Source organism: Centroberyx affinis, unplaced genomic scaffold (genome assembly GCF_046629955.1).
Source record: "Centroberyx affinis isolate AG114_WGS23_722 - 3 ecotype Tasmania unplaced genomic scaffold, CSIRO-AGI_Caff_v1 ptg001306l_1, whole genome shotgun sequence".
NCBI classification, from domain to species: Eukaryota; Metazoa; Chordata; class Actinopteri; order Beryciformes; family Berycidae; genus Centroberyx; species Centroberyx affinis.
In genome coordinates, this window is record NW_027279812.1 from 250645 (window position 1) to 267846 (window position 17202).

At 41.2% G+C, this 17202-nt stretch overlaps 1 protein-coding gene across 1 annotated transcript; it reads left to right on the top strand.

The window, feature by feature from the left end:
• Positions 1-3099: 3099 nt before the first annotated feature.
• On the top strand, positions 3100-16668 carry LOC139649242 (basic helix-loop-helix transcription factor scleraxis-like). Its single transcript, XM_071525589.1, has 3 exons — positions 3100-4167; positions 4959-5175; positions 15927-16668. Exons 1-3 carry the CDS (start codon positions 3734-3736, stop codon positions 15963-15965), a joined length of 690 nt encoding a protein of 229 aa, XP_071381690.1. The 5' UTR covers positions 3100-3733; the 3' UTR covers positions 15966-16668.
• The last annotated feature ends 534 nt before the right edge of the window (positions 16669-17202 follow it).

A 17202-nucleotide genomic window follows, 5' to 3' on the forward strand; every position in this document is an offset into this window, starting at 1 on the left:
TCACATAAAAGTGATGATACTCTTTTAAAGCTGGCACATACTGCTAATTGGCATTCAAATGAATAAGACTAACCTGTGTAGCTGCCTTTAATTGTGAGTTAGTTTCATCAAAGTTCTTTTTCATGTGGTGTTTCTGTTATTTTCCCCACCCTCTGTATACCACTCACCTTTTATGTTGCTTTTATTTATGATATTTTATTCATTGCAAAACACTGTATGCACTGTGAACACATCTAAAACATCTAGAAGATAATCTTAAAGCAATGATGTAACACTCTGAATTGACTCTGATGTTGTGGAACCATCAAGGAACCAGCCTATAACAGTGATGATGATGATGCCACTCAGCAGAAATATTGAAACTGGGTCACTCAGTGAGGTGACACCCCTAGGTGTGGGTTATTGATCCAGGGTAAAGTTGATTGCAGAGGACCTGATGGGGCCCTGATGGTTTGCGAGGGGGCGCCACTGAGGACCAATCAGAAAAGTCCTGCTTGACTCGGCGTGTTAAAACTTCACCTTCGGGTGACCTATCAATGCAGAGTAAAGGAATTTGTGATGTCCCGGGTGCCCTCTGTGTTAGGGGGCGCCACTGGGTGTCAATCCCTAACCCTTTTCCTGTTTTTCTTCACCAGGCACATATAATGTTCTAGGGAAAGTTCTGTAGTTGAGTATCATTTCTTTTTACAGTACATCCCCTGTTCACTGCTCCATTTAGACAGCGGTTCGATCCCCACCTAGCACTAGCCGACTCCTCAATCCACTTCCTCCCTCTCATCCCAACTGCCCCAAGCACTTCCTGTCTGTAATCAACCACTGCAACCAATATTGGCCTCCGTTCATACAGTCTGTACCACAGCATAAACACTACCAGTCAGATTGAAGGGTAGAGATAGACAGGAGGAAGGGAGAGAGAGAGAGAGAGAGAGAGAGAGAGAGAGAGAGAATGATGAATGCTGACTGTAACATTGTGTAACTGACAGATTATTCATAGCGCTATTAGTTTTCAGCAGCAGCTTACTGTTGCCAATCTACACATTAGAGGCATACCAGCAATGGCAGTTTGGTTTAGGGTTTTCAATAATGTATTATTGAGGATTAGAGAGTTCATAGTTGAGTACTACATCGGTTGTCAACCACCGCACACTAGAAGCAGGACACAAAGTTCCAAGGTAAATCAGTTTCTTGGAAGTAAAACGTAGTCTGATCATGCATAAGAAAATGGCAAAATATAAAGAACTCGTGGCCAAGGATCGAACTGAATTAACTTTTAGTTGGAAAAGCAAAATAGGCTGATTATATCTTGATGAGGCTAGTGCAACACTTTTGTTTTATATTGATTTTGTCACTGTTGAGCAAAAGCTGAAGGCAAAACGAATCTTCAAAACTGCTGGAACACCAGTAAGCCTTGTCATACATAGTACCTGTCTGTCAGTGTAATGCCCTCTCACACCGTGTATCTGTATATATGTACAGGTATGTATGTAAGATAGATAGATTGGTGTTTCAACACAGTGACAGTATGACCAGTTCTTCAGATATTTTTACAGTGTATCTTTCATTAGAAGCAGAATTTATTCCTTCTCTTTTCTTTTAATCTCTTTCATTCTGTGTCTTGTCTTCCACTACTTTTCTCACACTCTCTCCTTTCTTCCCTCCTCTATCTTGACTCCCCTTGCTGTCTCGTCTAATTCTTTCTGCTCTTTGAGAGGAAGACAGATTGTTATAGGGAGTGTAAGAGAGTAAAAGTAGCAGCTCCCCTACTACAAGCCCCTGAGCTTCCCCTTCATCACCAACGCTCCAACCAAAAAACTGAATCCCCAGAGGTTAAAATAGTTGCAGGCCCTTCAACGTCACAACTTTTTACAGATAAAAGGCTTTGGCCATGGCTAAATAAACCCAGCTCCGAGCTCCAGCCACGAGCCCAGCCTGAGCCTTCAGCTTCCAGCGCTGCGGCCGCCCGCCTCCAAGCCTGCTGTCCAGGGACAAACAGCACAGAGGGGGAGGCAGAGGGAAAAAAAGAAGACACAGGGAGAGAGGCAAACTCTTATTTCACCACTCAAGCTTCTCAGCTTCTTGCTGTCAAGAAAACGGCTGAACAAAGTATCACTTTTTTTTACCTTTACAATCCCAAATTCCCCCAGTCCTGCCTCTTGCTTCCAGTCTGCTCCTAAACTAGGCTGTCAAATAAGGCTGGAATAAGAAAATGTCATCCAACATGGAAAAACAGGCGAATTGGGGAAGACAGTTGTTGTTTTTTGTTTTGGGTTGTTGATCCTTGTATTCAGAGCTTTAAAATGGTATATTAGATAATAGATGTCCATAAATTACTTTGTTTGAATGATTAAATATTGAATCAAAATTTTGATCAAGCTTTTTCTGATACAAAAATTGGTCTCCTGTAAAATTAAATGAGCATGGGTTCACAGCATTTGGTCGAACGTTTGCAGCAATAAAGTAGAAGTCCACCCTAAAACAGATTTCAAATGTGTTTTTCTTGACGGTCATTTGATATTTGACCGTACAATCCAAACAAAGACGTAGATGAAACATATTCCTCCTGTCAGATGAGAACCTTTTATCTCCCAAAGGTCACCTTCCCAGAATGAGATAAAAACATTATTACAATATAACAATGAATTTTTCAGTGGGCTCTATTGGCCCTAAGGTCATAAAACCTACCCAGCAAATGAGGTATCCATATAAACCTTCAATCCAAGTAAAGAAATGAAAACAAATGAGTTTTCACACAACAGCAGGGATGATGCATGTTCTGTTTTAGGGTGGATTTCCCCTGAAACAAACTAGTTTGCGGCCAAAACAACCTCCTGCCGATGGTTTGCCTCTTGCCTCCGGTCTCCCTGGCCTGCTTCTAGACAGCAGCCGAGGGACCCGCACAGCTCAAAGGGAGGAGCAGAGAAGCCCTTCGGCCCTCCCACCAGCTATAAGACCAGAGGCAGACGGAAACACTCAGACAGCAGGCACACGTGGAGCACCAAGCAAAGCGAGGGAGGGAGACGTAGAGAGAGAGAGTGAAAGAGAGAGAGAGAAAGAGAGAGAGAGGGGGGGGAAAGTTGCAGTCAAACTGTTGCCACTGGCCAGGAATAGTTTTTGCTACTGGGACTGAAACAGACACAGAAACAAAGGACTCAGAGAAAGGTTTACAGACACGAAGAAAAAACAAAGGAGAGCTCAACAGTCATTTGATTTCAACATGTCATTATGACTTCTGTTGCTGTCTTCCAAAGGATTTAACTGAAGGAGGAACTGGTGTTTGGGACGTGAAGTGTTTTCTGTATGAGCCAAGAGAGAGAGAGACAAGAAGGAACTGGAAGCTACAGCCACCTGCGACACTGCAGCAGCTCTGTGGTCAAGTTGATCTTGAGTGCTGATTTAGGATCAAGTCACCTGTATCCAGACGAAAGCTTAACCATTAGTGAGCGAAGTTAGAAACTAAGCATATCTCAGCATCGCAAGGGCAACATCCCTCTATACGCTGACTCACCTGGCTTAACAAAATTCAGCAAAGCAAGAGAAGGCAGCTGGGGGAAAAGCACCAGTTTCAGAGGTGGACATCTTTAATCAGCTGCACCAGCAAACCGGAAGTTTGTTCAGCAACTTCCGATAACAAACAGTAAACGACAGCAGTCGAACATCAACAACCGACAGCTTCTCTCTGGAGGAAGTCTTGCCAGGACAGATCAGTAGCCGTCAGACCGTAGTTGCGGTGAAGATGACATTCGCCATGCTGCGCACGGCGCCTCCGGCAAGCCGCTTCTTGTACGGTGACATCGCCCTGCTCTCGGAAGACGACGACGAGAACGGGAGCGAGGGGTCGGGCTCAGAGGAGCGCAACACCACCTCCTCTTCCCCACACTCCGCCACCTTCCGTCTGTCCTCCTCCTCTCCGTCTGCCTTTCACATCAAGGTGAACAGGAAGAGGAAGCTGTGCGGGGGAGGAGGAGGAGGAGGAGGGGGAGGAGGAGGAGGAGGAGGAGGAGGAGGAGGCATTGTGGGGAGGCTCGGCCCCCCAGGCTTGACCCCCCCACCTGTTGGGGAGGTCCGCCAGAGGAACGCAGCCAACGCGCGGGAGAGAGATCGCACCAACTCTGTCAACACGGCCTTCACAGCGCTGCGCACGCTCATCCCCACCGAGCCCGCTGACAGGTACAGAGCAGCTTCATGCAGCAACACTAGACTTCTCTCACACGCAAATAATCAGTGTCTTTGTTATCACACCGATATTGATAATGACAGGTTACATCAATTTGGCCTCATACAACTTTCAGTTGGGAACCAAAATAAGGAAATGTAGTGCCTTGCACTGGAAAACAAGCACGTTAAAACAAACTTAAATTCTTAGACACGGTTAAAAATCAATAAACCCCTGCATACTGAAAAATGTTTTTAGGGCGCGGGCAAGTGCAGGAAAAACCACTGTTGCAAAGTATTGATTGTTGCCACACAAGACCAAACGCAAAATGCGTCGCTCCAAATTTTTTGATCTCATTTAAAATAAAGAAACTTTTTCAAGAGACTTGGTGTCTTGCAAGAATCAATACTTTGCAAAACCTAAATTCTTGTTGTATTGGGACAGACCAGAGACAGGCCTGTAATGCAATTTGGGTAACACTCCATAGATTATGAGTGTATAATTATCATGAGTGGTGTATTATAATGTTAGAGATTACGTTATACTCCAGTGTCCAGGCGGTGGCCATTCTAGACTACAGTGGGGATGAATAGGTTTACCACCTTGTATTATTATACATCAACCTTTTATTCACTGTCTGTGTTCCTCATAGTAATATCACAATACTTTGCCTCACAATATTTTGTCAGTGCATGACAAATTTTATCAAATAGCATTGTTGATATTTTCATGGGTATCTTATTGTTTTATTGTCTTATTGTAATACTTCCTTATTCATACCAATAAATCTTGTTTTGATTATTAGGAAGCTGTCAAAGATCGAGACGCTACGATTGGCCAGCAGCTACATCAGTCATCTGGGAAACGTGCTGCTCTTGGGCGAGGGACTTCATGACGGACAGCCGTGCCACGCCCCCTCACCACCATTCTTCCACTTAAGCTCCTCCCCTAACCGAGGATCTGACCAATCAGCTCAGCCCAAGCACATCTGTACTTTCTGCCTCAGCAACCAGAGGAAAATGGTGAGCGGACGAAAACCATAAACTGATGAACAAGAAACAAAATAAACAAAATAAATAAATGAAAGAAAAGATCAGGTCAAGTCAAACCAAACAGTTTCATACCATAAACCCTCCATCTAATTAACAAATTCCCTTAAAACGTCAAACAAACCATTTGATCTAAACAATTAAAACATAAATAGATTCCTGGTCTCTGCACTATAACAACTTTTCCCTGAATTAAAAAATAGAAAAGATTGAGCCAATGGAAAAGCTGATCATACAGTGAAGCTTCTTTTGGGAAACCCTGTGGTGGTTTAGGGTCAGTTTGGTGTTTAAAGCTGACCTGAGATCAGTGACTGTGGCTATAAAACAGATTGGCCCTCAGGGATATTAAATGGAGAACCTCTTTAAAGTCCTCTTTGGGGGTGAAGGACTGTGTATTATTGTACTGTTGGGGGTTAGTTTTACTTGAGCAGGTGGCTTAAAAGTTCAAGGTGGTTTCGGAAACTCAGTGGACATTACGGAGGATAGAGGTGTTTTTCTGTGTGCTTATGAAGGACTGGAGTCATAGGAGGTGAGAGAGGGACGGGCCAACAGGTGGTGGAGAAGTGACCTCAAACTGTCCCGCTAGAAGGGTCAAACAGTGTAACGCCTACAGCCCCCAGACAGACAAAGTTTGCACTGCTGTTGCGAGACCTTCTAACTCCAATTGTGGTGTTTTTCTTTTTTTTTTTATTTGAATTTAAAGTTTACAAGGGCATTTATGTACTGAGTGAGTTTTATGACCCGGGAGCCAATGAAACCCATCCAAAACCATGTGTATAATTTCAAAAATGCATTGACGTCAGTCTGAATATGAAGAAGGTTTTAATCATAATTCCTGAGAAACAGACCGGAGATACAAGCTTTGGTCACTTCGGTTTTATTCCAATGTATTAACAACATAAAGTACAAATAATTACTTGTACACTTTGTTATTACATGGTGTTGTTATACCCATATAAGTACATAATGTATCAGGGAAATTTAGAGAGTATTATTGTGTACATACAGCTTAATAATACAGGAATAAAGCCATTGTTAAATGTTGCACAAGATTTTCCTCTGACAGCAACAAAAAACAACTGTCATTTCAGTGACAGATCAGGTCGGACTGGTGTTGTATTCCCTCAAATACAGATGCATGAAGTAGTGACGCTTTTTACAAACCTCCTCCACTGCTGTTGCACTGTTGGTCTGCCCCCTGAGAGGGAAATCTTGGTAAATCTTGCAGGCCAATGCAGTCTAGATGCAGGATGGAGGGGACTTCATCCAGCACTGGGTTCACAATTCACTTTAGACTGTATCAACACAGGAAATGGATGTAATCAAAAACACTCTCGGCAGAAGAAGGTTGTCAATCAGATGAATAATGGAGAATGAAGGCTCTGTCACTGGCAAATAAATACCGTTTGTACTTATATTTCGACTTGATTGAAATCAAAGTGAGGTGACTCCAGCGCCGACTTCAACAATAACTAGCCCTCTGTAGGAGATGATAGAGAGGTGAGGTCCGCTCAACTTTCCCCCTCTAACCTAGCCGCTGCCCATTTAGCAGGATTTATGGGTAAGGAGCTGACATCTGGCAGACTCCCCCATTACCCCAGCAGTGTGTGAAAGCTAATACCCTCCTCAGTGTCTAAACCCAGAGACCCTTTAGCTGGGGGATAACCCGAGTCTCCGCAGTGTGTCTCTCCCTCCTCCCTGAGTCCCCCTCTCCCTCCTCTCTGAACCTCTGTGTGTGAAAGCCTAGACGTCCTCGGTGTCTGAACGCAGACACCCTCAGCTGGGAGATCACCAGCGTCTCCATGGTGTGGAAACCGACCTCTTTCCCTCTACCTCTCTCCGCTATGGTCGCTCACGTTTTGCCTCCTTCCTCCCAGAGTCTCTATCCATCTCTCTTGTTCGTTTCCTCCCTTACTCTCACACTCTTCTCCTTCTCTTATTTTCCCCCCTCTCTCCCTGTCTCCTCGTCTGTGTGTTTTTTCCTAGGCCTCTCTCTCTTTCCCCCACCACCCCTCCCTCAGCTCTGTGTGTCTGCATATTGATCAGTCTAGTGGAGGTCAAAGCTGTCAGTAGCAGCTGTGTAATACTATCTGCTGCTGTCAACTCAGTACTGCAGGCCTGTAAATGCATGCTGGGTAGCAGACAGTTCTTAGACTTTTTCATGCTAAAAGCCCCCCAGACAGACAGGCTTTTGGCTGGCCACGCCCAAACATGGCTGCTTTTGTTATTTTGATGTTACATATCTTGCTTATTGTTAGTCGTATGTTATGCTCTTTAACTTCATGTTTTTTTTATGGCTATCACTGTCACTAACAACATTTCTCTGTTATGCATGATATACACTGAATGCACAAAACATTAGGGATCTTTTCATAAAGTCCACTGATAAGGTGAATGCAGGTAAAAGCCATTATCCCGTATTGATTTCCCTTATTAAATCTCTACCAATCACAAAGGAGGAGATAAAGAGAAGCAGATGAGTTAGAGAAGTATTTTTAAGCTTTGAGACAATTGATATAGATAGATGCTGATTGTGCAAAAGAGGCTACAACTCAATATCAGGAAGATGATCCTAATATATTGCACATTCAGTGTAATTTCCTACATTACATAAAATAACCCCACTGGATTTCCCTTAAAAGCTTTCCTGGTTGGTTCCAGTTGGGTCCATTATAGCGACATGTTTCACTGATGACGCGCTGGCGTACGTGTAAGCCTAGTTAACATGCTCACCACTTCATCAGTAATGCTGGGTCAAAATGTACAGCATATAGAAAACCATCCTTACTTGTATTCTAAAAAGGCCATTAAACTTCAGTTGAACTAATTTCCCCTTTAAGTCCCTCCTTAAAACCTTTATGCTCCATCGATACATAGCATGTAGCATAGCCAGCTAACAGGTTATTATGGATAACAACCTGCGTAAGATATCACAATATTTAATTACAATGCAGCGGTGCTGCTATAACAAAATGGTGTCTCAGGCTTGAGCATATTGCTGAACATAGAATTGCCAAATGTGTCTGTTTTTGTAACCTTGAAAGTTATTTAAGGAGAAGTGTAAGGGGTGCCTAAGTTCAGCTGGCGTTTAAATGGTTAAGTCTGATCTGCAGAACTTGAGACCATTTCATTTTTCCCTGGAAAAGTGGCTATACAGTACATTTAAGTGGGCTAAAGGGCAGAGTCAGTGCTGGTGATTACGGAGAGGAAACGATTGTGAAGGTAAAATGAGACATTCTGTCCTGAGTGCTCTCTTTGTATGTTTTCATGGTCATTGAGGTTCATCACAGCTGTCAAGATTGCTTAGACCAGCCACCTCAATTACACTTATTTCCAATGTGGGAGAGGGTAAAAGTGAGAAAAGTATACGCTCATTTCCTCTTATTATGTATGTATACAGTATAACTATTTCAAAACAAACAAAGTACTAAAAGTAGTGACTACTGCACAGAGAAAGGTAAAGTATTGCATATATACAGTATATTCAATGGTATAGTATTTTGATTTCATTATACTGTATACTTACGCATATAATCCAGAGAGATTTAAAGTCAGTGCATACAGGTGAAGAAGGATATGAGGTCAATATACTGTATCATCTTGTTAATCAGGGACCAACCAAGGTGGGATTGTTTTCCCAATAGTGATCTTGAAAATTATTGAAAATTTCACAAGCTTTCCAAATTTCAAGAGGCACTTGAGGATGTTGTTGTGAACACAGGGGCTTCCCTCAGTGTGAGCTGAAAGCATGGCAGATAATCAATATCATGATTTTCTAAAAATGTATTAAACATATGCAGTGTTGCTGAGGTTTGGTAACAGTGGTGTCCATAGTGGAAGTCTATTTAGTACTGTAGCCTATTATTTTCCTTAAAAGTAGAACAACATAGGGATATTACAACACAAACCTTTTTAAGGTTTTCCAAACAATTCTGGGGAGTAACAGATGCTCATATTGACAGCTACATCTGTAAATGAAATGCACAGGACTGAGGATAGAGGATTGAGGTGTGCTGAGAGTTGTTCAAATCCCTGTGCTGTCTGCTTGATTTATCCAGATATCCTGTGCTAGGCCTCTCTTCCTCTGCCGATCAGTGCAACTGTCAGGTATCTGGCTTCAACCTACCGCAGGAATACTGCATTAGTACAACTAATTTAATTATGTTGGCTTTCACATCTCCAGCCTACCTCTGTTAGCCTGAAAACATTTGTATTCACCTGTAATGACCCTGAAACACTGGTGTCAGCTGGGCTGACACCAGGCTGCAGTAGCATAATGTTCAGCTTAATACTCAAATGATGTTTACTGAGTAATTCTACAATAAAACAGAAGGAGCATGCCTTAGGAGAAGAAAAACAAAGCTTTTTGAATGTAATAATCTGTCTACTTTGACATTTAATAGGCTACAACACTTGGAGCATTTTTACAACTACCTCCACAATTGTGGCTTATTTCTTTTGGCCGGAATCAGGGACAGGGTCAATTCCATTCAATTGCAAATGTAAATAGAAACTGCAATTCATTTGCCAATAACAGCATTCATGCTCAACTTTTTCCTTATAGGTTGGATATGACAATTTTCTCAAGCCACACATTTTCCAATTATTGAATTTTAAATAGATCCCCCTTCCCCAATTTACTGAACTGAAAGTGAACCGAATCCAGCTCAAGATATTTTTATCTAGAAAGAAATTTGAAACACACCGTACATTAGTGCAAAAATGTCCACAAAAAAAAAAAAAAATCACTGCATCCTGAACAACATGCCATTAAATCAAAATCAAGCTGGCTACAATGGAAAATGAAAATCTGACAAAAACTATTATCATGCTTATAATGTGGTAACTACACAGCCTACATTCTTTTGAGATAGGGAAAATTAGTTGAGTTTATGTGTATTTCCTTAGTATCTTCAATTTGTGCATTTCATAGCACAACTCATATTTGACATTTAATTCTCGCTTCATTTATAAATCAATTCAAGAAAGCACAATTGGAATATTTGGAATGAAAACAAACAGAACTTTTTCAGTTAAATAGCAGATGCACCAAATGATGTACACTGTTGCTAATACTGTGAATAGTTCTAATTTAAATCTGGGCTGCAGTAAAACTTTTATATGTGATTATTTCTGTGGGTGGTTGGAAAGCAGGGCGTATGGAAATACACTGGAACTAAACTGCTTTGTGCAATAGGAAACTGACCAATGTATCTGTTCTTTCTACGTGCGTGTGCACGTGTGTGTGTGCGTATGTGTGTGAGAGAGAGAGAGAGAAAGAGAGAGAGAGAATGGGTCGGCATATCTGTGTGAGTGAATGAATGAGAAAGATTGCATGTGTGTGTGTGTGTGTGTGTGTGTGTGAGAGAGAGAAAAAAAGAGAAAGTGTGCATGTCTACGTGTGAGTTTGTATTACACTACTTAGTGTGTGTATGAGAGTGTGAGTGTGTGTATGAGAGTGTGTTTGCGTGTTTATGGGAGTTTATGTGAGTGACAGAGAGATTGTATGTGTCCATGTGTCTACAGTATATACATATACGTACACACACACACACACACACACACACACAGGCTGTTCCCTATGTCTGGAAGTCATTGGCAGTGTAGAGCAGAGCAACAAATGAGCTAATTGTTCTGTAAATGATTTATCCTCTGGTGAGGCCTGTAGACCCAGTGTTTAATTCAGCTGCTGCTATTAGAAACACATTGACTTTGGGCTTTGATGGTGATGTTAAAGAAGCCTGGAAACCACGCTCTGTGAAACGCCCTCTCTGCTTACACACACACACACGCACAGACACACTCACACCCACACATATGGCACGTATATACATGCACACTAGCGCACATACACACGGCCACAGAAGCATACACAGGCAGACACACACTCAGACGCTCGCCCACCCTCACCCTCACGCTCATACACACACACACACACACACACACACAGACACACAGACACTTTTATCACAGGCATTATATTCAACTTTTTCTAATTTTCAATAAACTCCCTTTTCAGCCAGGGTGCAGCTCTTTGCTTCGTCAGAGACGCCAAAAAATATATGATTACTCAGTTAAGGAGCTCTGGATCGAGATTCTGCTTTCAACACTTTCTAAACTAATGGTCTACAGGAAGTTAGAGAAACAGAGATGGAGACGGGGAGAGAGAGAGTGAGAGAAATAGAGAGAGAGACTCTACGGGATAATCAACTTTGCTATTTATCCTAGAGTTTGGACAGTTGGTTTTAGACTGTGCCGAAAAACTACACTTTGGTTCTTTATAGAGATCAAATGAAGCGTGCACCTAAGAGAGCTTTAATGCATGGATGGGACATGTGCAGAAGCTCACTAATGACTGTGGTTTTACAGTCGTTTGGTTATTAGTCTGTTTTTACTGGAAAAAAGCATTACGTCACTTGGGTGCATGAAATAGAAGTTTCAAGGTCATAGATGAAAACTAAACTACCCTAATTCACTGATAATGTTAGTGTTGACTTGCAGTTAATGTTTTGTGTCTGATGTTAAGTCATGAAGAGAACCAACGGCTTCATCTGTTTGCTCCTCATTTCAAGCTATATTAATGAAGTGCATCGAATGTAGCTAATATATTGGAGGCGATTTTGAAATACATACTTGCCCATGTTTGGTGTGTGTGTGTGAGTGTATGTGTGTGTGCCTACATGCATGGGTCTGTCTGTGTATTTTCAGTGCAGATGGAAGCAGTTAAACTCTAATTTAACACCAACAGGAGAAGCCGGGTCAGATAGCTAACAAAATCTATTAGCAAAACTATCATTCTGTTGTCATTTAGTCATTAGGGAAAGGGTTGCTCACAGAGCAAATTGAAACAAAACTACAGAAAACTGAGCTGGGGAGAAAGCAAATCTAAAACAGATCTACTGCACAGAGAAAACCAAAACCTTGGTTTAAATTGTACAGTCTCTAAAAACAATATCTATTAAGCCAAGCACTGATGCTAATGACACATATTGGCTACTGCAGAGTGCACATCTCAGCACTGATGATAAAGTGCTGGTTAGTGTGTAATGTATCAGAATTAGGTCATCGAAGACTGGTGAAAATGATGTTGGTGTTGTTCTGGAGTCATTATGACAGATTATTAAATTGTGGGAATAATTAAATACATGTGCGGCTGGCTGGTGTGAATCACATCTGAATAGGTACTCTAAGATAAATCAAGTGTTTTTTAAAAGCCATCACGATGCCTATTAGCAAACCGCTGGGTCAAAGTGAAATACGTGTGTGATGTATCCAAGCCACATAATAGCATGCTGTGGCTCATTCGATGAGTTAGTTAGCTTAATTTAATGTCTGGATTTCTCTGATGTGTTATTTATCGGACCATTTTAATGTCTGTCTATAATTTTCTACAATCACATCGATGATCATTTATGAGGGAACTCAGTGAAGCTGATATTAGACACTTGAGGCACTAATGCAAATTCACTTAAATGTGACTTTCACTCGATAAAATCATCTGTAAGCTAAAGGGATATTGCCAGTTTTCATTTCATGGTTGAATACCAATCTCCTTATACGATTGTCGGGCCAGTACCCAAGTGGAATTATTTTTTCCAACCAGTCATTCCTCTGCTTGTGCAGCCAGAAACTAAATTAGATGTTTGTGTTTGACAGAGCGGCTTAACGCAGGAAAAGAGAGTGCATGGAAAATCCACGGTTATAGGTAAAGGAACACCCCAGATTGAGTTTCAGAAAAACAATATTATGGATTCAAAGTGGGTGAATTTGTAGAGTTGATAAGATGCCGTGAAGAGAGTATTTACTATCTTCATATTCAAGTTAAGACAGGCCCCTTTCACCTTAATAAAACAATAATATTGTTCCAACGTGGTAATATCATTATATTGTATCTAAAGTAAATATCATCAGGTAATCATATTAGTGTCGGACAAATCACTCCCCGGAGAATTCAGTGGTATGTCTGTGTGTGTGTGTGTTTGGAGAAAGTGGGCGGGAGAGAGAAAGAAAGAGAGAGAGAGAGGGAGAGCAGAGATGTCATCCGACCATGCCCTATTAGTCTTCAGGAGATTGTTTTGACTACCAGGTCCGGCTTAAAGCTCCCTTGTCCTGTTTTGACTATACCAGTTACACTCCAGCTGAACTGCCCTCGCCAAAGACTCATCCACAGCTGTGTTCCCTGAGCTGTGGCTCAACACCCACACTGAGCTGCAGGCCTAGTGGATCCCCCACATGACAAGAATACTATAGGATTTCATTTAGCCTGGGTCACAAGGTCAGGTCAAATAACTCTGTTTGGGTCCTGGGCTAAAAACAGAATGTCTGCAGGAGTAGTTTCATGCCAGTTAGATATACTCTTCCCTAAATCGCCAGAACTCATAGCAAAAGGAAACTTTGTGATGAGGTGTTGTAATTTACTTTTACTTTGTAATTTATTTTTTGGTCTACCCACTTTCCCTCAACCTGCCTCATCTACTTTTACTTCCATTAGTGATTTCCCAGAATGCCTTTCAACAACCCCCAGAGAACACGCCTGAACTTGTTGCATCCAGCTGAGAGAGCGATAGTGGAAGTGATAGCGAGTTTTTCCATTTGACACAAAATGCAGCATTTCTGGTGGCTGCATTGCATTCTGGTCTATTGAGGCTGCTGTCAGTGGAGAAATTGGTATCTCTTCCTCTTCTATGATGGATTTCTACCTGTCTGATTGTTGAACGTTGGTGCCAAATGATAAGTCTAGAAAGAAGCTCTTGCTCTTTGATTCTGAGGCACTGACACCAAAACCTGACGTTTACCGTTAATGTTTTAGACAGCCAGAAATTGTTCCGCTATCAAATCCATTGTAGCTGCTGGAAATCCGTTATCTATGTTTGACCAGTTGTCCACGAGACTAAGAAAAAAAACACATGCACATAGCTAATAGCAATATAATGAGAATCCTCCACACTCAGTCCAGCTGGAGGAGGGATTCACATTAACATGCCTGTGTCTCCTCACACTCACCTCAATCAGTGGGAGGACCGATTCCTTTCCAATTTCAATGATCTCACTCTCATCACGGCTTGATACCATTCCAGACACCTACCCACCTTTGTTGATGTCAGTCAAATTACTTTTTCCAAACACCTACACCTTGTGCATGGTCAGAGAGGAAATGTGTAACAGGTGTTCGTCTGAGAGGAAGGAGAGGGGGAGAGGAAAGGAGGAGAGGATTAGTCAAGAGAATAGGAGAGGGGAAGAGAGAAGTCAGGAGAGGACAGGAGTGGAGTGGAGTTTCAGTAAAAGAACAGAAGATAGAGCCATTGCAGGGTCAGAAACACTACTGAGAATTTTCACCCAGCACCTTTGTGTACTTTTGGCATGAAATGAACTTGTAGATTGTTTTATTATTCTCCTCCATATTGTATGATTTTGTTCCTGGAAGTGAGCACATTTGGTTTCACAATCATAAAGTATGTGATACATTTAGTTGTTTTTTTTCTTGCATGCTTTCATTTGCAAAAGGACAGTAAGGTGAGGAAAGCAATTTTTCAGAGATTTGTCAGCTATGAGTTTTTGGTAGATGACAACACTGAAACTTAGTTAGCAGAGCAGAGATGAGTGAGGAATGGCTTCACGTGTTAGATACCTTTCAATGGTCTGTTCGATAGGTTGACAAAATCCTGCGACTGTTGGTTGAAAAGGAATTTCTTAAGTGGTGGATGGCCTGAGAACTGAGCGGAGCAGAGGCAAGGTGAGGAGGGAAAATGTGATGTTATTTTCCTGGCCAGATAGGGAAAGTCTCCTCGCCAGCCAGGAAATCATGGCTGCTCTGTGCTGATACCACAGATAAATGGTCAGTATATCATGCAATGCTGTCGTACATCAGCTGATCGATCTAGGTTACCAAAGTTGATATACTGTATGTGTGTGCTTGCGTGTGCATGGTATGCCTACATACATGTGTGCATGCAACCAACGTTCATACACTTTTTCAACCCGGGAGCCAAAGTGCAAACACAACCCACAGAGGTGAACCAGTGAATGCAGTGTTGTTGTTCACCCACCAAACCTATTTTAAAAGACATTTTCCCATGTTCCCTAAGAAACTTGTTCATTTGTTAAAACAGTTTAAAAACTGATTATTTTCATATGTAACATATTTTGGAAACTAGTAGTAGCAGTAGTATTCTGTCAAATAAAACACATGCTGGTATGTCTTCCAGTGCTGTGTGATTTTACAAATCACCTTTGCAATAAGCAAATGATCAAATGTGGTGCAGGTGCCTGGAAAAAGATGGAAGCAAAACAAGGAAACATGGAAATGGTAACACAAAGATGCCAATCCATTTTTTTTTTATCAATTAGAAGATGTCAATCTTAGCCCCTAATGTTACACTAACCCTGCTGCTGAATTGTATGAACCTGATATTTTGTTTCTCACCCTAGGACACAGACTCATTCAAATACATTAACACTTTTGTCTGTTTGGATCCTGATCCATAGTTAAACAAACCAGGGATTAGAAGAACTACCTAAGCAGCTATAGAGCTTTTGTAACCAAAGAGCAATATAAAAGAAATCAGGTCCAGTTGTGGTTATCTGTCAGCAATGTCTGACAAATGGATTAAATGTGAATAATGAAATCGATCTTCTATTCCTCAACCCATTCAACCTTGTAATCTTTAACCTGATTTCAGTGCTGAGACCTTGATAATGTGAGATGCCTTTTATCTCTCTTTCAGAACAAAGACAGAGACAGGAAGACGGCCATCAGAAGCTAACAACAAGGACGCACAGCAAACGGATAAAATGCCAGTCCAGCATTTGGGACTTTGACAGTGCTTTCAGTGATTTTTCCATTACTCTCCCAGTGCGTCTTGAAGACTTTCAAGACTTACCATGCTTCTCAAAGACTTTTGAAAGACTTCTATAGCACTTCCAGGACTTTCCAAGGACCTTTGCAATGCGTTTCATTTTGTAGACTTTTTACAGTGCTTTTACAAGAACTTTTTACATGACCTTTCAAAGTGTTTTCAAATATGTCTGAGGCACTTTTCAAAAGATTAACAGTACTTTTCAATGACTTTTAAAGGGCTTTCACATGCTTGTCGAGAACATGAAGAATTTTTTTTAACAGCGTTTTTAAGGGACTTTTTACTGTATTGTTCAAAGACTCAGCGACTCTTTGTTCAGCCTCTGAGTCTAAAGAGCTTACGGCACATGATCGGAGAACACACAAGACCTATCTTTTATGAAAGACGAATTTGTATTCATCAAAAGCTGTGTGTTATTAATGTGTAAACTGAAATATAAATGTATATTTATGTGACATAACATTATATAATGAAACTATGTTATTTAACGGGCATATCACGTTCTGGATGGATAATGAGGATTACTTGCAAAACATTGGCTATTCTCACATTCACACAATTTATTTTAACATTCTCTGGGATGATTACAACAACAACAAAAAATACATGCTGGAACTTTTGTGGTATTGGTATTTCTAATAATCATTTTTAAGAGTGTCTTGATGCTGGAAAATAACTAAAGATGACCAATAAATGTTTGTGTATATCTGGAAGTATATTTCATTAATATGTGATATTTTAAGCAGATTGTACACTTCATCCTAATCCTCCAGCCATTATAGATGGTCATTGTGAATCTATTTTGCACTGCAGCCTATTAATTATAACATATTAAGTACAACAGAATTGAAATATTCTCAAACGAAATGATGGCCATACCATTCCTTGCTCATCCAGGCAGCTGGGAATATATAAAAAAAATCCTTTTCACCAAGAAAGCAGCAAGCATTAAGTGAAACTAACTCCACCTGTAGCTTGCATCAACTTAACTTCACTTTTAGACTTGACTAACACTCATCGCCGCTCGGCCCCTGTCCGCTTTCACTGATACATCTATCGTTCTCTCTCTTCATCCCTGTCTCTCTCTGTCTTTATTTCTCTCTCTCTCGCTCTTATTTCCTCTTTATTTTCTTTGTTTCTCTTT

Bases quoted from the DNA above. Each gene is read 5' to 3' on its own strand.
- LOC139649242 (XM_071525589.1), top strand. From the start codon at position 3,734: ATGACATTCGCCATGCTGCGCACGGCGCCTCCGGCAAGCCGCTTCTTG. The intron at 4,168-4,958 runs GTACAGAGCAGC...TTTGATTATTAG, and splicing joins CCCACCGAGCCCGCTGACAG to GAAGCTGTCAAAGATCGAGA. The intron at 5,176-15,926 runs GTGAGCGGACGA...TCTCTCTTTCAG, and splicing joins TCAGCAACCAGAGGAAAATG to AACAAAGACAGAGACAGGAA.